We start from the raw sequence: 26,602 nt of genomic DNA, 5'->3' as shown, positions 1-26,602 counted from the left end.
TACATTGTATTGGATAACTTTATCCATCAAGCCCTTCTAATACATCAAAATGATGGATAATTTAATCCATCACCTAAAGGGAGGATAAGACCTGATAAGTTTTGATGTATTAGCAACTTAAAAATATTCCAACCCTAACCTCATTCATCTATCGCTCATCACGTTCGACGTTTTTTTGCAGTCACGTTCCTGCACCCCATCTTCTTCATCCTTCCACCTTCCTTTTCTTCCTCCTCCATTGTCAAGTAAGTTTTTCTCCATGGCTATTTTACGATTTCTCATCTTTTTCATCTGTTCTATTTTCTTTCATTGTTGAATTCTATTTGTGTGACTCACTTTTCTCCTACTGTATCTCTTTGCATGACTTAAACCCTTGTCTACCTGCTGTTAGATTTATGAAAACGTTGTTTTCCCCAAATTCATCGTTCTTTTGAAATCTAATAAAATCATTCAATTCATGTTAATGTTCCATAACTAGGTGTGGCAAAGTTTTCTCAATTGTTCGAAACAATACTATGTGTGATTCAAACCTTTTTGGAGATGGGGCCGTGTTACCTTTCTTGGGGTACATGTGATTGTTTGCTGCCCGTGGTCCTTGCTTGCGTTCTTTTTTTAATTTTTGAAAGAGCACAAGTACAAACAATAAGAAGATGAAATACAAAGTAACATCACAAGAACAATAATACACTTTGGTAGAAATAGATCCACACTGGGAAAATACTCTCGCACAAGGCACAACTAAAAAGTGAGCCACCAAACTTATGAAGGCACCTCCAACCAACACACTTTGCAACCAGGAAAAATACTTGCCCACCCATGCCTTGGACAGAATTATTACCCTGTTTATACTACCCATATCCTCTGCAAACTTGTATCTGTTGCATGCCCTGCTTGCATTCTTAATGATTGTGCTTGATGCTTTTTGTGTAATTTTAACTATTAGCTTTGTAGGTTATGTTTGTCTTCTTTTTGCAGTAGGCTTTTGAGGATTTAATTGGTATTTGGTGGTGTATCTTGCTATATGTATTGGTTGGCCTTTCGTTTTTGCTTAAAAAAAATCTATATTGCTATTTAGATTGTTAAATTATTTCTAAATTGGCTTAAATATGTTGGGGACCCCTATAAAATGGGGGTCCTTTGGTTTAAGCCCCTACAAAAAAAATTCTTTGGCATACGCCCTTATGTGGAAAATAATAGTGAGCTTTAAGCCCCTGCCGTCAACATCTGTTAAAAAAAAAACGTTAAGTGCTGAGCTGGCAACAAATGGTCACTTCTCTCTCATACCTAACTCTCCACATCATATCCCATCTCATATATTATTTTCCATTTCATTTTAATTATTAAATAAAATTTCAGAAAAAATAAATCATGTTATTCTTCTTCTCCCTCCCTCTTGTGCTCATCGTCCACGGCCCCTCATCTTCTTCACCATGGCCACCAGGCACCAACTGTCTCCTTCATCATCCATCGCCCCCTCCTCCCTCCTCTTCTTCACCATCATTGAAGGATCCTTCCTTCGTCTGGGTTGAGGCCTTCTTTCTCCTGATAATTTTGGAGCGCATGACTGTGATGCGGGCTGGAGACATCGTGGTGATGCGCGAGGATGATGACGGAGGAGCTCCGATCTGGGATCTATTGCAGTGTGGAGAAGGTTTAGTGGAAAGTTGTGGTGATTGCTGGGAGAGAAGGGAAGATGACGGTGGTGATAGGTTTTGCTTTGGTATGGATCGAAGAAGAGAGATTAAGGGGAGGTTTGGATGATAGTATTAAGGCGGTGGCTGATGGGTTATTGGTGCTTTGAGTTTCTATGAAAATTGGGGATTTTGGGTTTTGGGTTCTTCTGATGCTTGTATTTTTCTTTCATCCTTTTTCTGTGTTCAGTGCTTTCTTCCTTCGATTGTAAAATTTCTGGATTTCTGGATCTCTCTTTCAATTTTGTGTTTGTGTTGAATTAAGAACATGAAGGTAAGATTGGTGAAATTTCTGGGTTTTAAGAGAATTGTGTTTGTGTTAAGAGAGAGATTTTCATATTTATGTATTAGTTCTTTCTATACGTTTTATTCATATCTTTCTTTGATCCTTGCATCTTCTAGTTTAGTTGCTGGAAATTCATGAGATGAGATAAGGTTGCTGAGGTGGGTATGAATTCTTGGGTTGGAAATTTCTGGTCGAGGTTGAAGAACAGTCATGTGATTTAGTTTTTTTTTTTATTTTGTACCATTACAGTATTACACATGTGGATATTAAATTTTAATTAAAATATGTATTTAAAATGCCACATAAGCTTTTAGTAAGTGATTTAACGTTTTTTAACGGATCATTGACTGCAGGGGCATAAAGCTACATATTATTTTGCACATAAGGGTGTATGCCAAAGAAATTTTTTTGTAGGGGCTTAAACCAAAGAACCTCTATTTTATAGGGGCCCCCAACATATTTAAGCCTTCTAAATTAAAGTATTTGTAGTTCAAATCTATAAACTATTTAGGTAAGTATGATAAAATGTGTTTCTATATATTGATTAAAGAATGACCTTATTAAATGGCTTATATAGCAGCAAGTTTGTTTCTGTATATACCTTTTTAGTTATTTTTAAATTTTTAAAATTTTAGGTAAAATGGATCCAAATAAAGGTTCTGATCCAAGTCAATGGTTAAATGACTCTAATGAGTGGCTTAATAGTGTAAGTGAGCTTCTCAATGCCTTGTCAACTTGCTTGGTAATGGAACAAGCACTTTTGGAGACGACGATTGTATGTATTCTATCATACTTACAGTTGTGTCAGGTGGCCAAAAGACAATATGAAAGGCTCCAAAGAAGACATACAATACCAAGGGTAAGAGAAGAATCAAGAATGTCATTCATGAGGAGGCTAATAAATGATGATGTTACTTGTGTGGAGCAACTACGGATGGATACTAACACATTTCGTGTGTTGTGTTCTCTTCTACTTGTTGAGGGTGGGCTAAAGGAAGATGGGTTAGTGCCAATAGAAGAACAAGTTGCTATATTTTTACATATATTGGCTCATCATGCTAAAAACCGTGTCATAAAATTTAAATTCCAAAGATCTGGGGAAACTGTTAGTAGATACTTCAATTTAGTGTTAAGTTCTGTCTTAAGGTTGCATGGAAATTTACTTAAAAAACCAGATCCGATTCCTGAGGATTGCATTGACAATAGATGGAAATGGTTTAAGGTATGAATTATATTATAGTTTGTTTTGTTATTAATTATCAAATGGTTTCTATATATATAAGAAGATTTAACATTGTTAAAAGGAGTTTTCTTATGTATTTTAGGGTTGTCTTGGGGCATTAGATGGAACCTATATTCCTATTAATGTCTCTGAGGTTGATAAACCAAGATATAGAAGTCGGAAAGGTGAAATTGCAACGAATGTCTTAGGAGTATGCTCACGAGACATGCAATTTATATATGTGCTACCGGGTTGGGAGGGTTCAGCTTCAGATGCTAGGGTGTTGCGTGATGCAATTAATAGGAGAAATGGTCTTAAAGTTCCTACAGGTATTAAATATGAAAACTGCATCCAAATTCAAGATTTTATTAATATTAAATTAAATATTTAATCTATTTGTTCTTGAAATAGGAAACTACTACTTGGTAGATGGTGGGTATACAAATGGAGAAGGGTTTCTTGCCCCTTATAGAGGAAGTCGATATCATCTTAGTGAGTGGAGACATAGACGTGTTCCAACAAATCCCAGAGAACTGTATAACAAGCGACATGCTCAAGCTAGAAATGTGATAGAAAGAACATTTGGATTGTTGAAGATGCGTTGGGCCATTCTTAGAAGTCCTAGTTATTATCCAGTTAAAACTCATAACCGAATAATTATTGCCTGCTGCTTATTGCACAATTTTGTTAGAAGAGAAATGTCCATAGATCCATTAGAAACAGAGTTGGAGAACATGCCTATCAATGAAGAGGTAGACTAACATCCACATGACAACATTGAAACTATTGAACCAAGTGCAGCTTGGACTGCATGGAGAGACACTCTAGCAAATGAAATGTATAATGATTGGGTTAATCACTGAGGTCACTTGTAATGATTTTGTGTCTCTTGAGTTTGTTTGTTACACCTTGAAGTGATGATGTTTTTATTGAATTTTAAAATATTATGTTTGATGGTGTTTTCATTGGATTTGCTATGGGTTATATATAAAATTTCGTGCAAATTTTTATTGCTACTCTTTATAGTTGTATTTCACATTATATTATTTGTATAGGCATGGCATCTGAAATTACACAACAAGCTGGAAAAGTTAAAGTAGAGCGTAGGGCTTGGAGTGATGAAGAGTTTAATGCGTTATTGGATTACTTGGAAGAGGCTGTTGCTAATAACAAAAGGTGTGACGCTGGACAATTTAAAAGTGGTACTTTTAAATGGTTGGAACAAAAATTAGAAGCCAAGTTTCCTACATCGGGCTTAAAGGTGAAACCACATATTGAATCCATTGTTAGGAGGCTTAAAAACGAGTATAAGGAATTATATGACATGCTGAATACAAGTGGTTTTGGATGGGATCACGTGAACAAGAAAATTCTAGTTGATAGCGATGATGTATGGAATGCCTACGTTCAAGCAAACAAGGTTATCCAATTGTTTAAATTAGTTTATTGAATGTCTTGTTTAGTTTTTCTATATTAAATAGTTGATGTGACTATCTTTAATGTTTCCTGCATGCAGAAAGATAACACAGTGAAGAATTATAGGAACAAAGTGTTTCCTCATTTTGATCGGTTGGTGGTAATTTTTGGGAAAGATCGTGCCAATGGGAAAGGTGCAGAAGATCATGCTGATGTTGTTGAGGACTTGGACAAAGAAGCTAACACTCAAGGGAACAATATTACTGTTGAACATATGGAGGAAACTATTGGGTTAAGTGATGACGATATTCAAGATGTCACTCAAACAATGTGCACTAATCAAAATAAAGCTAAGGAGAAAATTACTCATTCTGAAGGTCGCAGGGCAAGGAAAAGGTTAAGAGGAGAAGATGTAATTGCCACTAGCATGGACAAGTTTGCCAACCAGCTAGTGGAAGTTGTTGGAAAGTCTGCAGATAGGATGGGACAAATGGCTGAAAGTGTCAAGTGCATGGCTGAAGGTGTGAAAGTGGTGAAAGACTTTTATAATGATTCAAGAGGAATTGCTGATGAGCTGATGAAATTGGAAGGTCTCACACCTCGAGAGCGCAACAAGGCTGGTTGTTTGCTTATGCAAAACCTCCCACTTGTGCATTTATTTTGGGGTTTCCAAGGCGAACACAGAGTTCAATTTGTGAGAGATTTACTTGAAGATAACTAAGTGCACGACAATTTGGAGTTACAAAAGTTTTATTATGCAGTTAACAGTTATGGCAGTTACAAATAGTAGTTGAAGGAATTTCATCTTATTTTATATTATTATAATTTGATGTTATTTAATGTTACTTTCAATTAGAACTTAATATTTTATTATGGAGTTATATATAATGTTTGGCTATTTTTTATGTGGTGCACTAAAAGATGTGTAGTTCTTATTTGTTTTTATATAATTAAATTGTTTGAACTTTTGGTATGAACACAAATCAAAATTCTATATTGTGGGTTGCAGGCATCAGTACAGAATGATAGTTTTGAATAAAGTTTTATGTTGCTTGGTGTAGAGACCTGCTGCTTTTGTGGTTATGTTTTATGTTTACCTCTATGCTTTTTCTCTATTTATGGTCTACTATATGTGGTTTACTTGTGCTGATATGAAGGCGTGAATCCATAGTTGTATCCAGGTCTGGTGCATAAGAGTGGGACGTTGGTTTTGGATGATTTTTTAGTGGGTGGGGGTAGGGGTGTTCGCGGATTGGATTGGATCGGTTTTGAGGAGAAAAATCATCCGATCCGATCTCATCGGTTTTATGATTTTGTCATCCAATGGATTTTTTACTAAATTCAAATCCGAACCAATCCGATCCAATCTATAGAGGTTTGGATTGGATTGGATTGTTCAGTTTTTGTTTCACTTTTTTATACTTTGAAATTGTGTTGTATAAATTTTAAAAATATATAATATATGATAAATACAATGATACATAATTTATAACATTAATATAACATTCATAAACTATAACATAGTCAACATATTTTAAAATTATGATTATAATTGTTTACTTTGATGCATGTATATAGTAAACTTTGATGCATGTGTGATATAATCAATATATATACAATAAATATGTACTATGTAAGTGTAAATGGAATGATATATGTATAACTAAAAGTATACGTATTTGTGAATGTTCGGTTTGGATTGGATTGGTTCGGTTTTGGAAATCAAATCCGAAATCCGATCCGATCCAATAAATAATTTCGGTTTTTTCAATTTTCAGTCCGTTCGGTTTTCGGTTTGATTGGATTTCGGTTTTTTTGGATCGGTTTGTCGGTTTTGTTTGGATTGGTTCGGTTATGAACACCCCTAGTGGGATGTATTAATGGGTTGGTTATGTTGCTGAAAGAATATAATATATATATATAAATATATATATATATGTTATGTATGTATATCTATGCCTAATATTTTTAATTGCTTTTGATAATATACAGTAAAGTACTTTAAAAAAAAAGTATTTATTATATCAAAAGTTAATTCAATATGTCAAAATTTAAAAAAATAACGAAAGGGTATTTTTGTACAAATAGTTATTTTTTATACTATCCATCGTTATTCATCGCGTCACCAAACGTAGGATTGTATTAAGTTAAACAATACGACATGTTATACAACGTCTCACCAAACGCTGTATAGTATTAAATTTTAATAAGGTCTTATACAATCAGGCCTTATACAATCAGGCCTTATACTATCAAGTCTTATACTATACAGCGTACCAAACAGGCCCCTAATCAAATCTAAAATTTAAAAAATGTATTTGTTTTATGAGAATTAACCTGAGAATGACACGTAGAATTTTTTTTTTATGAGAATTAACGTGAGAATGACACGTCACTAAATCAGCCTGATAGGAGTTCTTCTTTTCTAATATATATTGATGATATTGATATTGATATTGATATTAATATTGATATGATCACTTGATGGATCTTTCCCTATCCATATATGAGTTGAGGTGGAAGAGGGCTATGTAAAATAAAGGCTTAATCCTCAAATTAGTCTCTGTCTTTGTTTCGCCGTCTGAACCAGGTCCCTGACCGGAAAAATTTGTGGCATCAATCCCTCTTGTTCAAAAATGTTTGGAGCCAGTCCTCGCCGGAGCTCCGAGCTCCGGCGAGGGATGAAGTGGCATGCTGACTGTTTAAATAAAGGTGACGTGACACTTAAAAAAATAAAAAATAATATAACTTAATATAATAAACACATAATTAACCTAATTAAACTTAATCTGATCTTAATTCTAAACTTAAACCTAAACTAACTAAACATTCCTAATTCCCCAACCAATTACCCCAATTCCTCAATTCATCAACAGGTCAGAAATTAGGGTTCATACCCATTTCATATGTTGCATTGTTAGTCTATTGGGGTTATCCTTCATCTTCTCCTCCATCTTCAAACCTCATCCTCTGCCTCAAACTTCCTGGCCACCCAGAAGTGTAAACAACTATCCCAAAAGTAAACAACCCAACGTGAAGTGAAGACCCAAAAATTCCTCATCAAAATCAAACACTCCAATTAATCAAGATAACAAAAGGAAAAATAATCGTTGTGCAACCCAAAGTGTATTATCTCAGTTCTAGTTCTAGGTATATGTGTTCTCATTAAAGATGTTCTTTCACTACCAGAGATCCCACCCCTGAGCCACCATCACCGCAGAATCTAAACCTTAGAAAGTCTCACCCTTGAGTTGCCTCCACCACCAGAAATCCCCAAATCAAACCCAAAAAATTAAATCGCAGAAATCAAATCCACACATATTTCGTCCCTTTCTTCATCCATCTGGGCTTTCCCGATCTCGTCCCTTTCTATCTCCAGGATCTCTCTTTCTCTCACTGGCAACGGTTTATGGAGAACAGGTTATCCTCGGATCCTATTTCCTCTAAGCTTGTCGTGGAGGACCCTCCGTTCAACGGATCCGGCATCTCGCCCCTCCTACGCCACCAACCACGACTGGTACAATGAAGCTCATGAACTTTGGTTCAATGAAAGCTCAGATTTGGTTAATGAAAGCTGGAACTTTTGGAAGATGAAGCTCAGATCTGGTTCAACTTTGGTTCAATGAAGCTCAGATTTAGTTATTGAAGCTCAGGGTTGAGATTCTGGCTTGTGAGATGAGGAATTATGCTGCTTCTTTGTAACGCGGGTTTGGTTGGTCCGTTTGGATTTGAAGAAGAAGATTGAGAAGGAAAAGAAGAGGAAGAACAATCTTTTTTTATGAAATGGGTATGAACCCCAACCAATTAGGGAATTAGGAATGTTTAGTTAGTTTAGGTTTAGGTTTAGAATTAGGATCAGATTAAGTTTAATTAGGTTAATTATGTGTTTATTATATTAAGTTATATTATTTTTTTATTTTTTTTTATTTTTTTAAGTGTCACGTCACCTTTATTTAAACAGTCAGCATGCCACTTCTGTAAGATCAAGATTTGGTCATGTGGTACAACTCTATGTTTTGATGATAACAAGTATTTATTTGTGGATGAACAACTATGATACTCTAATGTTTGTCTTGAGTGTTTTGACAAACAGGTTCTGATTCTGACATCAGAAGTTCTGAGGATCAGAAGATCTGAAGATCAGAGGATCTGAAGATCAGAGGATCAGAGGATCAGAGGATCAGAAGATCTGAGGATCAGAAGATCTGAAGACCAGAAGCTCTGAGGGACCAGAGGCTCTGAAGGTCCAGAAGCTCTGAAGGTTCAGAAGCAGAAGTAACGAAGGTCAGAGGATCCAAGCATCCCTCTGACTCTGATCACCAAGCTTCACAAGTTTCAACACGAAGCATAACTCTGATCAGAAGTCAATGGTTAAAGGCAAAGGTCTCTATCGAGAAGTACAAGAGCAGTGTACTATTCTGAAAAGCCTACCTACCAAGGTTCAGCCACAGCAGGTTCTGGAAGTTCCAGAAATGCCCTCCAACGGTCATATTCTTTCAACAGAAATATCCTTTGCACCTTGGACTATAAAAGGCTGAAGAAAAGAAGAAAGATCAAGAGCGAGAGAAAACAAAGAGCTGCAATACAAGAGAAGATTCAAGCCTCTACTTTCTTCATCTGTTCTTATTTAGTTTACACTCAGCTTATTTAGAAGCAAACCTTTGTAAACACCAACCTCAAACAGTTGTTTGATTTTCCTTAAGGGACCGGGTAGGTCAGTATCCTTAAGAAGACTAAGAGAGTGAATCTTAGTGGTGATTCCTTTAGGAGATCAAGGTTGATCGGATCCTAGAGAAGACTAAGAGAGTGAATCTTAGTGATAGCTAAGTCAGTGTATTGTTAGTCACTTGTAGGTTTCAAGTGCAGTTGTAACAATTATCTGATTAGTGGATTGCCTTCATTCTAAGAAGGAAGAAATCACCTTAACGGGTGGACTGGATTAGCTTGAGGGATTTATCAAGTGAACCAGGATAAAATACTTGTGTGCTTCTCTCTTCTCTCTATCTTTATCCGCTGCACCATCTATCTTAGAGAAACCGAAAAGATTTACTTTAAATCTTAAGGGGAAAGTTTTTATATTGAAAACGCTATTCAACCCCCCCCCCTTTCTAGTCGTTTTTCACACCTTCAATTGGTATCAGAGCGCAAGTTCTGATTACCACACTTAACAGTGTTCAGTAGATCCGGGCCAGTGTGAAAAACTCATGGATTCCACCACTACTACAAGCAAATATCAATACAGTGCAAGACCACCTATCTTTGATGGTCAGAGATTTGATTTCTGGAAAGATAGAATCAAAAGCTTCTTTCTTGGCTTTGATCCTGATCTTTGGGATTTTGTTGTTGATGGCTACACCCCTCCTGTCGATGAACATGGTGTAAAGATCCCAAGGGTGAAGATGAGTGAAGATCAAAAGAAGGAATTCAGAGATCATCACAGATCAAGATCTATTCTGCAAAGTGCCATTTCATATGAAGAATATGAGAAAATTACTGATCGTGATTCCGCCAAGGGCATCTTTGAATCCTTGCAGATGTCTCATGAAGGAAACAAGAAAGTGAAAGAGACAAAGGCGTTGTCTCTAATCAAGAAGTATGAATCCTTCCAAATGGAACCTGACGAATCCATTGAAGATATGTTCTCCAGATTTCAGATGCTCGTAGCTGGAATAAGACCTCTCAACAAAAGCTACACTACAAAAGATAATGTCATAAGGGTCATCAGAAGTCTTCCTGAAAGCTGGATGCCTTTAGTGACTTCAATAGAGCTTACAAGAGATGTTGAGCATATGAGTTTAGAAGAACTCATCAGCATACTGAAGTGTCATGAACTAAAGCGTGTTGAACATCAAGATCACAAGAAGAAGTCTATTGCCTTGAAATCCAAATCTGAAAAGGCTAAGGCTCTCCAAGCAGCAGCAGAAGAATCTGAAGAAGCATCAGAAGATTCTGATGAAAATGAGCTGACTCTGATATCCAGAAAGTTCAACTGCATCTGGAAGCACAGGCAGAGCAAATACAAAGGTTCATCAAAGGACGAAAAGTCAAAGAAGCATTTCAAACCAAAGAAAAGTCTGATGGTGACTTTTGATGAATCAGAATCAGAGGATGTTGACTCTGATGGTGAAGTCCAAGGACTCATAGCTATTGTCAAAGACAAAGGAGCAGAGTCAAAGGAAGCTGTTGACTCTGACTCAGAATCAGAAGGAGATCCAGACTCTGACGATGAAAATGAGGTATTTGATTCTTTCTCAACTTCTGAACTCAAAGATGCTTTGTCTGAAATTATGGATAAATATAACTCTCTCTTGACTAAGCATAAAAGGTTGAAAAAGAATTTCTCTGCTGCCTCTGAAACTTCTGTTGAACATGAGAAAATCATATCTGATTTGAAAAATGATAACCATGCTTTAGTTAATTCTAACTCTGTGCTTAAGAATCAAATTGCTAAGTTAGAAGAAGTTGTTGCATGTGATGCCTCTGATTGTAGAAATGAATCTAAGTATGAAAAGTCTTTTCAAAGATTCCTAGCTAAAAGCGTGGATAGAAGCTTAATGGCTTCAATGATCTATGGCGTGAGCAGAAATGGAATGCATGGCATTGGCTATTCTAAACCAATTAGAAATGAGCTTTCTGTGTCTAAAGCTAAATCCTTGTATGAATGCTTTGTTCCCTCTGGTACCATATTGCCTGACCCTGTACCTGCTAAAGCTGCTAAACCTCCTCTTATAAAAGGATCTTTCTCCATGTCTAAATATCATGCAAAAATTCCTGTATATTATCCTGTTGAAAGACCCAAAGTTGTCAGAACTTCTGGGCTAACTAACAAGAAAGGACCCAGAAAGTGGGTACCTAGGGATAAGATTATATATGTTGCAGATATCTTCAATAGGTCCATCGAAACTCCAACCATTGAACCTGGACAGTGGATGCAGGCAACACATGACGGGAGAAAGGCATATGTCCCAAGATCCAAAACTTGAACCTGAAGGTGAAGTTAATCTTGGAGGCATCAGTAGAGTAAGATTTGGTCAAGTCAAAGCTAGCTGAAAAAGCTTGTAGAGATGAGCATGACTGTTTCAGAAAGAAACAAAGACTCAGAACTTGACGAACCAGAAGCAACAACATCAGAAGATGCTACTACAACTTCTGACTTGCGTCATCAGAAGAAGAGTAGGTTCCTAGCTTCTCATTCTGAAGCATCTGAAGATGGAATTTTGTCCAGAACGGAGATGTCACCAGAACCACACTTCTGCTCTCATCAGAAGATACACTAATCAGCAGCCAAGTATCCCTTGGTATTCCTTCTGAAGGGGAGTATTTCGTCTTATGCTCTTACTATTTTTTTCCCACCTTCATTCTTTTTGCTTATGACAAAAAAGGGGGAGAACTTATAGTATCTTGACAACTCCTATATTATTAAGCTCAGAATCTAGATATTACTAACGTTGATATTAAGTATTAGATTCAGGGGGAGCTTAGCTCAGAATCAAGCACGAGTCTTGGATTCAGAAGGAGCAAAATAAACTATACACATCAGGATAAGTTTTAACTCTGATACCTTATACTCTGAGTGTATTCAGTTTATTTGTTTAGAGTTGTTCATCAAAATACATGGTTTTGTCATCATCAAAAAGGGGGAGATTGTAAGATCAAGATTTGGTCATGTGGTACAACTCTATGTTTTGATGATAACAAGTATTTATTTGTGGATGAACAACTATGATACTCTAATGTTTGTCTTGAGTGTTTTGACAAACAGGTTCTGATTCTGACATCAGAAGTTCTGAGGATCAGAAGATCTGAAGATCAGAGGATCTGAAGATCAGAGGATCAGAGGATCAGAAGATCTGAGGATCAGAAGATCTGAAGACCAGAAGCTCTGAGGGACCAGAGGCTCTGAAGGTCCAGAAGCTCTGAAGGTTCAGAAGCAGAAGTAACGAAGGTCAGAGGATCCAAGCATCCCTCTGACTCTGATCACCAAGCTTCACAAGTTTCAACACGAAGCATAACTCTGATCAGAAGTCAATGGTTAAAGGCAAAGGTCTCTATCGAGAAGTACAAGAGCAGTGTACTATTCTGAAAAGCCTACCTACCAAGGTTCAGCCACAGCAGGTTCTGGAAGTTCCAGAAATGCCCTCCAACGGTCATATTCTTTCAACAGAAATATCCTTTGCACCTTGGACTATAAAAGGCTGAAGAAAAGAAGAAAGATCAAGAGCGAGAGAAAACAAAGAGCTGCAATACAAGAGAAGATTCAAGCCTCTACTTTCTTCATCTGTTCTTATTTAGTTTACACTCAGCTTATTTAGAAGCAAACCTTTGTAAACACCAACCTCAAACAGTTGTTTGATTTTCCTTAAGGGACCGGGTAGGTCAGTATCCTTAAGAAGACTAAGAGAGTGAATCTTAGTGGTGATTCCTTTAGGAGATCAAGGTTGATCGGATCCTAGAGAAGACTAAGAGAGTGAATCTTAGTGATAGCTAAGTCAGTGTATTGTTAGTCACTTGTAGGTTTCAAGTGCAGTTGTAACAATTATCTGATTAGTGGATTGCCTTCATTCTAAGAAGGAAGAAATCACCTTAACGGGTGGACTGGATTAGCTTGAGGGATTTATCAAGTGAACCAGGATAAAATACTTGTGTGCTTCTCTCTTCTCTCTATCTTTATCCGCTGCACCATCTATCTTAGAGAAACCGAAAAGATTTACTTTAAATCTTAAGGGGAAAGTTTTTATATTGAAAACGCTATTCAACCCCCCCCCCTTTCTAGTCGTTTTTCACACCTTCAACTTCATCCCTCGCCGGAGCTCGGAGCTCCGGCGAGGACTGGCTCCAAACATTTTTGAACAAGAGGGATTGATGCCACAAATTTTTCCGGTCAGGGACCTGGTTCAGACGGCGAAACAAAGACAGGGACTAATTTGAGGATTAAGCCTAAAATAAAAAACAAACAAGCCACTGTCGTATCTTTCATTTTTCAGTGTGTTCTTTCTTCCCTCTCTTCTCTCCCAAGAACACAAGAACTCAAGAAGCATTACCTTTCTGTGTAGCCTCAATTCTCGTGCAGGTGTGTCTCTAATTGCATTCCTCCTCTTACTGTGTCTGTGTGTGCGTCTTTCGTTTTAGTTTCTACATTTTCTCTTACTAATTCAAACCCTAAATCTCAAAACCCTGTTCGTTTCTTGAGAAAAAACCAGTTCGGAAAACAGTAATTTTCTGATGTTATCTCTTTTCTGAAATTGATTCACACACTGTTGCATGCTGGTTTTTTTAAGTAGGTGTAGTAGTTTAAACTTTAAACAAACCAACTTTGTAAAGGGGTACCAAATTGATTCAAAAGATTAGATTTTGTAACTTGGAATTGGAGATATCATTTACAGGGTTTAACGTAGTTTCTCCATTTCACATGTTTCTGTTGTTGTTTTAGTTGATTTCAGGTGCGGTTTTAATCAAGAAATGGATGATGATCATATATCAGATTTGCCCATAATCATCCTCCATGACATTCTGTCAAGATTGCCGGAGAAAGATGCTGCTAGGGCAAGTGTTTTGTCCAAAGCGTGGGCAGAAACATTGTCTACGTTTCCCATCCTATCTTTCTCTATTTCCAAAATGATAGGAATGTGTTCTCTGACAACGGAAGAAGAATTTTCCATGATAAGAAAGAACTTTGTTGATTATGTGAAGAAAACATTGCTAAGGTTTCATGACCAAGGCTTAGCAATCAAAGAGTTACAGCTCAATGTGGACTGTTTTGACTTTCATTACATGTCTCGGCATGTTGATCTTTGGCTGAAATTGGCTGCTGAGAGTGGTGTTGAGGTACTGGAACTTTGCCTGCCTTATAGATATGAACTGAAAGAGGAAGGTCGGTTGTGTTGCTATGTGTTGCCAACAGGTGTTCTTGAAGCCAAATCACTTAAGAAGTTAGTGTTGAAGGGGGGAATCTTCGTTGATCAAGCATTCATGAAACATTCAATCAAGTTTTTCTCGTTGCGAGAACTAACATTGCGGCGTGTCCTTCTGGAAGATGAGCAGGTAATAGAGTATCTCATTTCTCGCTGCCCTTTGATTGAATATGTAACTTTAACGTTCTGTTCTGTGCTGAAACCTGGTGGAGCAGGAGGCCTGCTTAGGTCAAGGGCCTTTAAAATGAAATCTATGAGCATGCGCGGTCTGTTGAAGCTCAAGGGAGTTGACATTATAGGAATACAGGAGGTTTATGTTGATTCCCCGAGTCTTGAGAATTTATGTTATTGTGCTGATGATTTCTACTTAACTTGTAAGTTGGAGTTTGAAAGGTGCAAAAATTTGAAAAGCTTACACTTGCGGCATTTTAAGAGTACTGTTATCACACAGAAGTGGTTTATTGAACTGTTTCTTAAATTTCCTTTCCTTGAGAGTTTGAAATTGGACAATTGCACAATGTCTGAGAGGATTTGTATTTCAAGTGATAAACTCACGGTATTGATGTTGTCCAAATGCTCTAACTTGAAGGAGGTTATCATTGATGCTCCAAATCTATCATCATGTCAATATGTTGGTCATAGAGCACCAAAACCTATTATATCTTTTCTGAGAAGTTCTAGTCAACTAGAAGTCAATGTTGAGATGTACTTTGATCATCTAGATCTTTCTGACTTGAGGGAATTTATCCAAAACTTCAAGCCTCAAAATGTTTTGGCATCTCTTTCCTTATCTATAGATCAGTCGATTGTGGTAAGTAAAAAGTAGCTATTGATTGATTCATTCTGTTTGCTTATTTACTTAATTTCTTATATATATACACCATGGATTATGTAGGATGAATTCAACCCAATTGTCTTGCAAGATTCATCCCCTCCGCCGATCATTAAACACTTGAACCTACAATCTGTTCCTGAAAATGAAACATTGTTTTGGCCTGTTGTTAATAGTTTACTTTCAAGTTGCTGCCCTGAAACTATTTCGTTGTGCTTGCATTCATATTGCTGCAGCAGAGCATTCATTGAGGTATGTCATTGTTTCCCATCTGCTGTTTTATTTAAAACTGTACTTCCAGGCTTCCAGCATTGAGAATCCTACACATTGTGATTATCCTCTCTGATAGAGGAAAATCTTGCCTAGATAAGTTTTTGTTTTCAACCATACACGTTGAAATTATGCTTTAAAAGGTTTGTGCTTTTAGTCAATATAAATGTTATTTGAACTTCTAACTCTATTTGTTTATTGTCTAAAACTACAGTTTCTCTATGAGACGCTTGTGGGCAGGAAAGAGAACGACTGTTTTTGCAGTTCTGGTAGTGCCAAGTGTTGGTGGCATGGACTGAAGGGTGTTAAAATCACAAACACTAGCAATACCGATGGGAATGCTGATTTTAAGACCACGTTAGATGCGTTGCCAACTTGGGGAGATTTTGACAATATTATCTTTAGGTTGGAATTGTAGTTTTGTTATCTACTGAGATGTTACTGCATAATGAGATGGGCATAGGTAGACCAACCAATCTTTGATGTAGGCCACGAAACTGGACGAAATATGTTTATATGTTCCCCTTTTGGGTTGCCCTTGTCTTTGATGCGATAGATAGGCCTCATGGTTGCAATTTATTTGTGGTGGATATTAGAGCTTGAAAAGGAAGACAAGAACTGAGCAATTTATTTTGTGGTGGAATTTTAGAGCTTTTGCAATTTACATTGATTTCACTGTCTGTCTTCTCACAGCAATCACAACAGGGTTGAGTGTTGGGATCATAGTATTCTGGCGTGGCCTGCTAGCCAGGGCCAAGAGTGGTACTGGCCAGAGAGCTTGTTCTGAACACTTGACTGTATCTATTTTAAATAGTAATGCAGTTGTTTAAATTTTACTGATATAACTGACTAAATTTTATTGGTTATCATATCTTTTAAAATGTTTTGTAATACGCCTAAAGATTTGAGGTTTATCTATGTCTCATTATAAATGAGTGGTGGATTTTAGAGAAGAAAATAGATATGTGATATTCTGTGCAAGGATGATGCTAATTAGAGAAAATGAGAGCAACTGCTGAAGCCCGTGACATGAAATCTTTTATCTTAGACATATACCATTATACCAATCCTCCAATTCTAATATCTTTAGGAGATGGAATTTGTTTCTTTTCCTCATAAGATCTTTCATGGATCCTCAGCATTGTTCTGAGAACTGCTTTTAGGAATTTGTTTCTTTTCATCATAAGATCTTCCATTTGCTGGCGATATTATTTTTTATCAACTGTTATCTTCCTTATTCCATATCTCGATTCAGTAAAAGCCAAGATGGCAGAGATAGGCCAGGTATCCTTCCTTCCAAACCTTAGAACAAAATACAGGTCCTGACAGCATTTTTTTTCTAGCAACCTTGAAAGAATGTCATGGAGGATGTGTTTTGGCAGATTCGATATCAAGTCCATGGTAACACTTATTTCTAGCAACCTTGAAAGAATCATGAAGGATGTGTTTGGGCCGATTCGATATCAAGTCCATAGCAACACTTATGAATTTTTTTGCCGCAGACTGATTATAACTTCTTAAGTGACATATTAATTACTGTACATAAATTAATACATATCCAAAAGAAAGAAGAAAAAAAACTTTTTCATTACCTGTGGTATATTGAGTGGTGCTTATCTTTGTTTCATTGAATTTGAGGACGGGGTTCAACCAAAAGTGGAGAAATGAAGTTCCAAGTAAGCATAGAAAAATGAAGACCAAAGCATTAATTTGTTCAAAAAAAAAGTTGATAGTATCACCCCACCAACTCAATTCTCACCCTCTTTGAAGTAGTAATTTCTTTTTTTTGGTTACAGAAGTAGTAATTTCTTAAAATGTTATTTGTTTCACTATTTACCTACCCCTTTAAAGTAGTAATTTATGCGTTATTTTTTCAGCACACAACCTTTGTTGATTTACACTCTGAATTTGGTTTTATAAAACATTTGATATACTTTTTCATTTTCATTTTCAAATTTTTAAAATTTGTTTGTTTTTATTTTATGTTTTTGTTTTTACTGCTGCCAGTCCGCCACCATCTCTGTCGTCATTGCCAAGATCATCATTGTCGCCACTGCCACCACTTCGTCGTTGTCGTCACCACCACCACCACCATCATCCTCCTCCACCAACGCCATTGCCACCACCACCACCAAGACATTGTCATCGCCACTACCTGCCATCATGATCGCCACCACCACAGACTTCCTCTACCCCTGTCACTATTGCCGCCACTACTACCATCGTCACCTACCAGCAACTTGCACTATCACTGCGCTCCATTTCACTTCTTTGAATCGTTTTATCTTTACAGAAAATGAGTTTTTTTTTTTTATTTTGATTATATCTTAGATGAAAAATATTTTCTAAATACTAACCAAACATGCTTTCAACTTTTTTTGAACTCAACATGCTTTCAACTTTATTTTCTTGTCTACTTTGAAAGAAAAATAGGAAATAGGAAAACCAAACATGCCCTAAATTTTTTGGAATTTAATTGAAATAATACTTGATTTCAGAAAATACAATAGTGTGTTTCTAACACACCAAAATTTAAAACCATGTAACTTATCTACTAGATTTTTGTTAAAACCCCACAGTTTATTTTTTCCAATTTCCTACATACGAAATTTTTAAAAACTCATTAGAGCGTTTTTGACACACTTGGAATTTAAAACTTGGTAACTCATTTACCATTTTGGAAACTTAATAGCTTGTATCCCGAATGATAGTTCAAGTGGTAAGAGTTAGAGGACATATGACCAGTGATGTTCACGGTCTGGATTGGTTCGATTTTGAGGGGGAAATCCGTCCGATCCAATCACTTCAATTTTGACACTTCATTGTTCAATCGGTTTATTTTTTACTTTTTTTAAACCAAACCATTCGATCTAATTTTTATCGGTTTTGATTGGATTGGATTTCGGTTTTTCAAATTTGTAACTATCAAATTCGATGAAGAAATAAAAATTCATTTGAATTATATAATATCATATTATAAGCCTAAACAAATAAAGTAGGGAATAAAAAATAACTGTATTTGGCCCATTACCTCTAAACTAAGAAGAAGAAAAGTTTAATCATACATAGTAAATGACATATTTTTCAAATATATGTTCACTTTGATTCATATTTTTCAAATTATTACTTGAAATTCTATTTACCAAAACATATCTTCATAAATAAGTACATGTCATATAATAATTATATAAACATATGAGGACATAAACATGTAAGTATTAATGATATTATATATACAATCTCGTGGAGGTAGGGAGGTGTTAATAAAGGTTGTGGCCCAAGCTATTCTATCCTATGTCATGTCATGTTTTATCTTGTCGGATGGTTTATGTGAGGAGATTGAAAGTATGATCTCTCGTTTTTATTGGGGTGGTGATGTCACCCGTCGAGGTATCCATTGGACCAGTTGGAAAAATTTGTGCCAGCCCAAACAAATGGGGGGTCTTGGCTTTAGGGATTTCAAATCTTTTAATATGACCCTAGTGGCAAAGAATTGATGACGCATCAATAATTACCCTGACTCTCTTTTGGGGAGGGTGTTTAAAGTTGTATACTTCTCTTCCGGAAACTTAATTGATGCTAAGAAGGGTTATCGACCGAGTTATGCTTGGAGTAGCATTCTTAAAACTTCATCTATGATTTAGAAGGCTAGTTGTTGGAGGATTGGTGATGGCATGAAGGTGAGAATTTGGGAGGACCATTGGTTACCTTAAGGTCCTCCTATTAATTTTCGTCAAGAGGATGTGGAGGAACAACATGTAGTTATGGTGGCAGCCTTCTTCTCCCGAATCATGGAGGGTGGAATATTCCTCTTGTTGGATGGACTTTCTGTCCTGCTACAACTACTCGAATTTTGGTTGTCCCCCTCCGCCATCAGGATGTCGTTGATTGTCTTTTTTGGATGGGTACTGCAGATAATGTTTACATAGTACAAACAGGTGATGAGTTGCTCCAATAGTTGGCAAGGCAGAATTGTCCATCTTCATCACATGATGTGGGACTTGAACCAGTTCAGTGGGCAAGGTTTTGGAAAGCACCCAACTTACCAAGAGTGAGGGAAGTAGTGTGGCGAGTTTGCACAGGGGCGGTTGCGGTACGTGTGAAGCTCCATCGGCGTGGAGTAGACGTGGATCCAAGCTGCCATCTGTGCGGGTTAGAGGATGAGACCGTGGAGCACTTCTTTCTGGGTTGCAACGTAAGCAGAGGTTGCTGGTTTGCTAGTAATTTGGGGCTGCGACTTTTGACAGATATGAAGATGGCAGATTTCATGAGTTGGGTTATAACGGAGATGGAGCTTGAGGTGGTGGCTAATGTGCAACGCCTATTGTTTGCTATTTGGGAAGCCCGTGATAAGCTGGTTTTTTAGGAGAAAGCTTGGAATATTGCTGCGGTTTTGGCTCGTGTAGCAGCTCTTGTTTGCCCTCCTTCTTTATCGTTCTCGTTGGCAAGTGGTGGGCGAAGACAAGGACCGGGGAGATGGCTTAGACCAGCGGAGGATACAGTGAAGGTTAATGTCGACGCTGTAGTGGGGAAAGATAAGTTGGCGGGGTTTGGCATGGTGGCGAGGGACAACGCCGGTGAGGTGCTCGCGACAGCGGCTAAATTCCCAACGATTGCTCTTTCTCCAACGGTGGCTGATGCTTTGAGTCTTAGGTGGGCTATGGAATTGTCGATGCATCTTGGCTTCAGACGAGTTTAGTTTGAGACGGATTGTTTACCTCTTTTTCAGGCTTGGAAGAAGGCGAATGAAACTTCTTATTTATTTTCAATTATTTATGATTGTCATAGTGTAATTTCAGCTTTTGATCATGTTGATTTTTCGTATGTGCGTCGTCAGAAACTTTTGTGCTGACTATCTTGCCCGGAACGCCTCTACCTTCGGGGTTGTCTAGCTTTTTGCTTTCAGATGTTTTGGCTTTTATGCCGAATTTGATTTGATTTAATCTAAGTATTTTGTTGAGTTAAAAAAATGATATTATATATGTACAAATAAATTTATACATATTTTACTGTACTTATTGATTTTCACTAATGAATGGATTCATTCACCATCGATACACCAAAATTCACAAGTAGTTAGATGAGTAGTAAATAATGGTAGATAATAATTGAAATTTTAGAATTGAAAACACATAATTAATGTAAGAGGCATATATGGAAGAGTACAATATTTTTTATTGAAAAAATGAAGTAAAAAACTAAATTTTAAGGGTTTGTTTGATTCAAATTTTAGTTTTTAAAACAAGTTTCAGAAGAAGAAGAAGAAGAAGAAAGGCATGTTTTACAACATTTATATTTATATGAAAACTAAAAACAGATACAACTGAAAACATCTGTTTTTATTTTTTAGTTTGAAAAATTGTGCATCAAAACCCAATGATAACAGAGATCGATTCGTAGAAAATGGGAGAAAGGATCGCTAGGGGGATTCACCACGATCGTTGATGAAGCTCAAACCCTTTCTCTCAGGTAATTCTCTCTCTCTCTCTCTCTCTCTCTCTCTCGATACCATACATTTCTTCCGCAATTTCTGATTTTCTCTTATCTGAAGATTTCTATCGACACCCACTGTGATGTGATATGCTGTTGAGTAAAGTAGGCTTAAACAAACTTACTTATTAAAGGGGTGCCAAATTGATTCAAAAGTTTAGATTTTGTAAGATATATATAGGTAAATTGATTTCAGTTGCTGGTTCTCTATGTCACATGTTTCTGTTGTTGTTTTGGTTTATTTCAGGTGCTGTTTTAATCAACAAATGGACCATGATCATATATCCAATCTGCCCAGAATCATCCTTCATGACATTCTGTCAAGGCTGTCGGAGAAAGATGCTGCTAGGACAAGTGTTCTGTCCAAGGCGTGGGCAGAAACATGGTCTACGTTTCCCATCTTGTCCTTCTGTGACACCAAGATTGTAGGAACGTTTCCCCAGCCAATGAAAGATTTTTTCAGGAAGAGAAGACTCTTCATTGATTATGTGAAGAGAACATTGCTGAGGTTCCGTGACCAAGTCTTAGCGGTCAAAGAGTTTAAGCTCGGTGTGAACAGTTTTGACCTTCATTACATGTCTAAGGATGTTGATCTTTGGTTGAAGTTGGCTGGCGAGAGTGGTGTTGAGGTACTGCAGGTTTGCCTGCCTGATAGAGCTGATCAGGATGGGGAAGGTCAGGAGCTTTGCTATGTGTTGCCGATAGGTGTTCTTGAATCGAAGTCGCTTAAGAAGATCGAGTTGATGGGGGGAATCCGCGTTGATCCAGCATTCATGAACTGTTCAATCAAGTTTTTCTCGTTGCGAGAACTATCATTATGGTCTGTCCTTCTGGGAGATGAACAGGCAATAGAGTATCTCATTTCTCGCTGTCCTTTGCTTGAATATGTAACTTTGAAGTGCTGTTCTGTGTTGAACCCTGGTGGAGCAGGAGGCCTGCTTGAGTCTAGGACCTGTCAAATAAAATCTATTAGGATGCGTGGTCTGCCGAAGCTAAAGGGAGTTGACGTTCAAGGAATACAGGAGGTTTATGTTGATGCCCCGAGTCTTGAGAATTTATGTTTTTGTCCTGGTGATTTCAACGCACCTTGTAAGTTGGAGTTTGAAAGGTGCACAAATTTGAAAGGGTTACACTTATGGTCTTTTAAGAGTACTATTATCACAGAGAAGTGGTTTATTGAACTGTTTTTTAAATTTCCCTTACTTGAGAGTTTGAAATTGGACAATTGCACAATGTCTGAGAGAATTTGTATTTCAAGTGATAAACTCAAGGTCTTGATGTTGTCTGGTTGCTCTAACTTGAAGGAGGTTATCATTGATGCTCCTAATCTATCATCAGGTCAATTTTGTGGTGATGGTATTGGTGCAGAAAAACCAATTATATCTTTTCTGAGAAGTTCTAGTCAACTGGAAGTCAAAGTTATGATGTTCCTTGATCACCTGGATCTTTGTAACTTGAGGGGATTTCTCCAAAATTTCAAACCTCTAAATGCTTTGGCATCCCTTTCCCTATTTATCCATCAGCCGTTTGTGGTAAGTATAAAGTAGCTATTGGTTGGTTCATTCCATTTGCTTATTTACTTACTTTCTTATATATACACACCATTGATTGTGTAGGATGAATTCAACCCAGTTGTCTTGCAAGATTCATCCTCTCTGCCGATCATCAAACTCTTGGACCTACGCTCTGTTCCAAAAAATGAAACTTTCTTTTGGCCTGTTGTTAATAGCTTACTTTCAAGTTGCTGCCCAGAAACTATTACGTTGAGCTTGCATTCTTTTTTCTGCAGCAGAGCATTCATTGAGGTATGTCATTGTCTCCCATATTCTCGTTTATTTAAAACTGTGCTTCCAGCATTGAGATTCCTACACATTGTGATTGTCCTATCTCATAGAGGAAAAGCTTGCCTAGGTATGTTTTTGTTTTATACCAGACACGTTGAAATTATGCTTAAAAAGGTTTGTGCTTTTAGTCAATATAAATGTTATTGGAACTCCTAACTTTAGTTGTTTATTGTCTAAAACTACAGTTTTTCTATGAGACGCTTATGGGCAGGAAAGAGAACGACTGTTTTTGTAGTTCTGGTAGTGCCAAGTGTTGGTGGCATGGGCTGAAGGGTGTTAAAGTCACAAACACTAGGAATGCTGATGACAATGTTGATTTTAAGACCATGCTAGATGCGTTGCCAACTTGGGCAATTCATGACAATATTATCTTTAGGTTGGAATTGTAGTAGTGTTATCAACTGATTGGCATGCTTATGTAGAAGTTTGACGTTACTGCATAATGAAATTGCATAGGTAGACCAGCCAATCTTGGATGTAGGCCACGAAACTGGATGCAATTTGTTAGTATGTTCTTCTTTTGGGTTGCCCTTGTCCTTGATGCCATATATAGGCCTGATTGTTGAATAAAATGCTTATTGTTGGGTGAAATTTGAATGAACAGGTCTTAAAAAATTGCAGTGAATAGATAACCGATTCACTCTTACTAGACAAATGTTATTGACTTAGGTGAAATAAACTAGTAGTGCCACTAATGCATTATCCTGTCCAGAGTTACTTGCTAATGATGCAACTTAAACAGTTGAGACGTACACAACTCAGGCATATCTTTGTACCAATTGATTTGTGGTGAAATTTAAGAGCTTGAAAAGGAAGACAAGAACTGAGCTCCATATTTGATTTCAATGTCTTCTCACAGAAATCATAACAGGATTTAACTTGTAGCTACTCTTAGCCCGCAATTAAGTGTAGGTATCACACTGTTCTGCTGTGGCCTGCTGGCCATGGCCAAGGGTGATACTGGCCAGACAGCTGGTTCTGAACACTTGATTGTATTAACTTCAAGTTAGTAATATAGTTGCTTAAATTTTACTGATATAGCTGACTTTATGGTATTGGTCATCATATCTTGTAAAATCTTCTGTAATATGCCTAAAGATTTGAGGTTCTCATTGTGAATGGGTGGCGGATTTTAGGGAAGAAAATAGTTATATCAAATTTTGTGGAGAGATGATACTATGAGAGGAGTCAATCCTAATTGTAGAAAAGGAGAGCAACTGCTGAAGCTTGTGACTTGAAATCTTTATCTTAGACATTGCAATCCTCCAATTCCATACTCTCAATGAGAGGAAATTTTTAAGGAGAAGTTCAAGTAGTCACTGGTTAGTGATAATTATATTCCATGGACATGATTAACATAGATTTCTTAAATTTTTGCACTTGTTCATGCTGGTCTTACAAGCAGTGTCAATACCATCAGCAAAGTAACAAACGTACTCAAGACTTGGTGCATAAAAAACAACCCCCTGTAGTCCTCTAGAGTCAACTCCCTGAGCTTAGGTAAACTGTGTATGCTTACAAATCTTAACCCTGAACAGCACTTAAATGTCATATATTCAATTAAAAGACAACTATCAAATGAGATTCTGGATTGCCTTCTCTTCTCTGACAGAAATTGCTCAAGGATCATTCTTGCAACAAGCAAAAGTTAATTTGATTATCCAGGAATGCATTATTAATTCTAAGTCACCCAAAAAAATTGAACCTGACTAGTGTTTGGATTCGATGATGTTAGGAAGCTAGCAACAGTGTTCACCAAAAGAAAGAATACCTTTAAAGAGGGAAAGGTATAGCACATGAATGCCTCTCTCACTTCCTCATAAGATCTTCCATTTGCTGGGGATATTATTTTTTGTCAACTGTTATCTTCCTTATTCGATATCTGGATTCAGTAAAAACCAAGATGGGAGAAATATGTCACGTATCCTTCCAAGCCTTAGACAAATACTGGTCCTAACAGCATCTTTTTGGCAACCTTGAAAGAATGTTATGGAGGATGTGTTTTGGCAGATTCGATATCAAGTCCATAGCCTCACTTTTATTTTTTTTACTGCAGTCTAATTATAACTTTTTGATATTAGGATGCTTATGAATTACTACTGCACATACATTAATACATACCCAAAAGAAAAAAACTTTTTCATTACCTGTGCTATATTGAGTGGTTCTTATATGTGCTTCATTGAATTTGAGAAGGGAGTTCAACCAAAAATTGGGAAATGAGGTTCCAGGAAAGCATAGAAAAATGAAGACCAAATCATCCATATATTTGATTTCTTTAGTCTTTAACTAGATTGTCCCCGTTTGCTGGGTTTAGACTGTAGATGTGGACAAAAGAGTACACCCATAGGGGATTATCAATCTTTTATGTGAAAACTCTCTAATATTTTTTAATTTTTTATTTATCTCTGCTTCTTCACATGTTTATATAAAAATTATTTATTATATCTCTAGTTAACATGTGACTTCTTAATAGGTGAGACCCTTACATATTTATGAAAAAGGACACGAAATTTGGACATGAGAATTTTTTTCACTTGTTAGAATCTTAATCCACCTTGGCAAGTAAAACATGTATTAAACCAATTAAATGATTCAAATAGCATTTACAAGAGTATTTACTAGTTAAACTTGATTTTCTTTTGTTTATCACGATTGAAATAAATCTAACTTACACCGTTGACTGAATGCAGATCAATTGACAGCATTTTAAGGTAAATGTCACTTTTCTCACACTTTTTAATGGAGGTCATTTAACAGTAAGAACTCTAACCATTTCAAATGTTAAAGAAATCAAAATGGTAAAAAATAAATAACCAAAACCAAATCTCACTTATTGTTGAATCTCTTACCTAACAAGTGTTGTAGTTGACGTGGACCTCATTGATTTTGATTATTAGAGGAGGAAGCAAAGTCATATTTTCTGTCTTCATGATTAGTGGAAGTACCAATCAAAGACTCAAAGTTGGTTGGTCGATAGCCCTTGAAATGGAAAGTTCGGAATTCACTTGTACAGTTCTTCTAATTTTCCTCCTTTATCATTCAACGTTGGGGAACTGTGTAAACAACTCAACCATTGACATCTCAAGAGCAATTGATGCTGCATGTCCATTCATTTGATTCCATAAATCACGTTCAAGTGGTGGATAAACGTAAGACAATTTGGTTCGAGTGTTTTATTTAGACAACACTAAAATAGTAAGCACGCAATAATATGGTCCAGTTTGAAAGAGCTTATTTGAGTTTATCTGATAGCATAAGCGCTTATGCCAAGAGCTTATGTAAACAGCTTATGACCTCCCATAAACTGTTTTGAGCTTATTTTCATAAGCTATTTTTATAAGCTATTCAGGATAGCTTAGCTTATGAAAAACAGTGTATGCTTATCTACAGCTTATTTTAGACAACACTAAAATAGTAAGCACGCAATAATATGTCCCCGTTTGGAAGAGCTTATTTGAGCTTATCTGATAGTATAAGCACTTATGTCAGTGTTTGAGAGAGCTTATGCAAACAGCTTATGACCTTCCATAAGCTATTTTGAGCTTATTTTCATAAGCTATTCAGGATAGCTTAGCTTATGAAAAACAGCTTATGCTTATCTACAGCTTATTTACAATTTATTTCAATAAAATTTTTA

The 26,602-nt window shown here is 36.8% G+C and overlaps 3 protein-coding genes across 5 annotated transcripts; all 3 read left to right on the top strand.

The window, feature by feature from the left end:
- The first annotated feature begins 2,854 nt into the window (after positions 1 to 2,854).
- LOC130744877 (protein ALP1-like) lies at positions 2,855 to 3,980 on the top strand. The gene is made up of 3 exons (XM_057597038.1): positions 2,855 to 3,199; positions 3,303 to 3,528; positions 3,611 to 3,980. The coding sequence occupies exons 1-3, from the start codon at positions 2,855 to 2,857 to the stop codon at positions 3,958 to 3,960; spliced, it is 921 nt and encodes a 306-aa protein (XP_057453021.1). The 3' UTR covers positions 3,961 to 3,980.
- Positions 3,981 to 13,532: 9,552 nt separating this feature from the next.
- Positions 13,533 to 16,303, top strand: LOC130746595 (uncharacterized). 2 transcript variants are annotated; one of them, XM_057599272.1, is made up of 4 exons: positions 13,533 to 13,685; positions 14,046 to 15,337; positions 15,422 to 15,610; positions 15,843 to 16,303. In XM_057599272.1, the coding sequence occupies exons 2-4, from the start codon at positions 14,075 to 14,077 to the stop codon at positions 16,044 to 16,046; spliced, it is 1,656 nt and encodes a 551-aa protein (XP_057455255.1). In that variant the 5' UTR covers positions 13,533 to 13,685; positions 14,046 to 14,074; the 3' UTR covers positions 16,047 to 16,303. The 2 variants fall into 2 exon arrangements, with proteins under 2 accessions (XP_057455255.1, XP_057455256.1); XM_057599273.1 differs by having other exon boundaries at positions 13,566 to 13,685; positions 14,056 to 15,337.
- Positions 16,304 to 20,934: 4,631 nt separating this feature from the next.
- LOC130746594 (putative F-box/LRR-repeat protein At3g18150) lies at positions 20,935 to 26,231 on the top strand. Of its 2 annotated transcripts, XM_057599271.1 has the most exons (5): positions 20,935 to 21,097; positions 21,366 to 22,650; positions 22,735 to 22,923; positions 25,656 to 25,676; positions 25,863 to 26,231. In XM_057599271.1, exons 2-4 carry the CDS (start codon positions 21,385 to 21,387, stop codon positions 25,662 to 25,664), a joined length of 1,464 nt encoding a protein of 487 aa, XP_057455254.1. In that variant the 5' UTR covers positions 20,935 to 21,097; positions 21,366 to 21,384; the 3' UTR covers positions 25,665 to 25,676; positions 25,863 to 26,231. The 2 variants fall into 2 exon arrangements, with proteins under 2 accessions (XP_057455254.1, XP_057455253.1); XM_057599270.1 differs by lacking the exons at positions 25,656 to 25,676; positions 25,863 to 26,231 and adding an exon at positions 23,148 to 23,553 and having other exon boundaries at positions 20,940 to 21,097.
- Positions 26,232 to 26,602: the final 371 nt, after the last annotated feature.

Source organism: Lotus japonicus, chromosome 3, assembly GCF_012489685.1.
Source record: "Lotus japonicus ecotype B-129 chromosome 3, LjGifu_v1.2".
Taxonomy (NCBI): domain Eukaryota; kingdom Viridiplantae; phylum Streptophyta; class Magnoliopsida; order Fabales; family Fabaceae; genus Lotus; species Lotus japonicus.
This window is presented reverse-complemented; position numbering and strand designations above follow the sequence as displayed.

Coding starts and splice junctions, on each gene's coding strand:
- LOC130746595 (XM_057599272.1), top strand. CDS start 14,075: ATGGATGATGATCATATATCAGATTTGCCCATAATCATCCTCCATGAC. Junction 15,338..15,421: donor CTATAGATCAGTCGATTGTG/GTAAGTAAAAAG, acceptor TGGATTATGTAG/GATGAATTCAACCCAATTGT. Junction 15,611..15,842: donor GCAGCAGAGCATTCATTGAG/GTATGTCATTGT, acceptor CTAAAACTACAG/TTTCTCTATGAGACGCTTGT.
- LOC130746594 (XM_057599270.1), top strand. CDS start 21,385: ATGGACCATGATCATATATCCAATCTGCCCAGAATCATCCTTCATGAC. Junction 22,651..22,734: donor TTATCCATCAGCCGTTTGTG/GTAAGTATAAAG, acceptor TTGATTGTGTAG/GATGAATTCAACCCAGTTGT. Junction 22,924..23,147: donor GCAGCAGAGCATTCATTGAG/GTATGTCATTGT, acceptor CTAAAACTACAG/TTTTTCTATGAGACGCTTAT.
- LOC130744877 (XM_057597038.1), top strand. CDS start 2,855: ATGTCATTCATGAGGAGGCTAATAAATGATGATGTTACTTGTGTGGAG. Junction 3,200..3,302: donor ATAGATGGAAATGGTTTAAG/GTATGAATTATA, acceptor TATGTATTTTAG/GGTTGTCTTGGGGCATTAGA. Junction 3,529..3,610: donor TGGTCTTAAAGTTCCTACAG/GTATTAAATATG, acceptor TTCTTGAAATAG/GAAACTACTACTTGGTAGAT.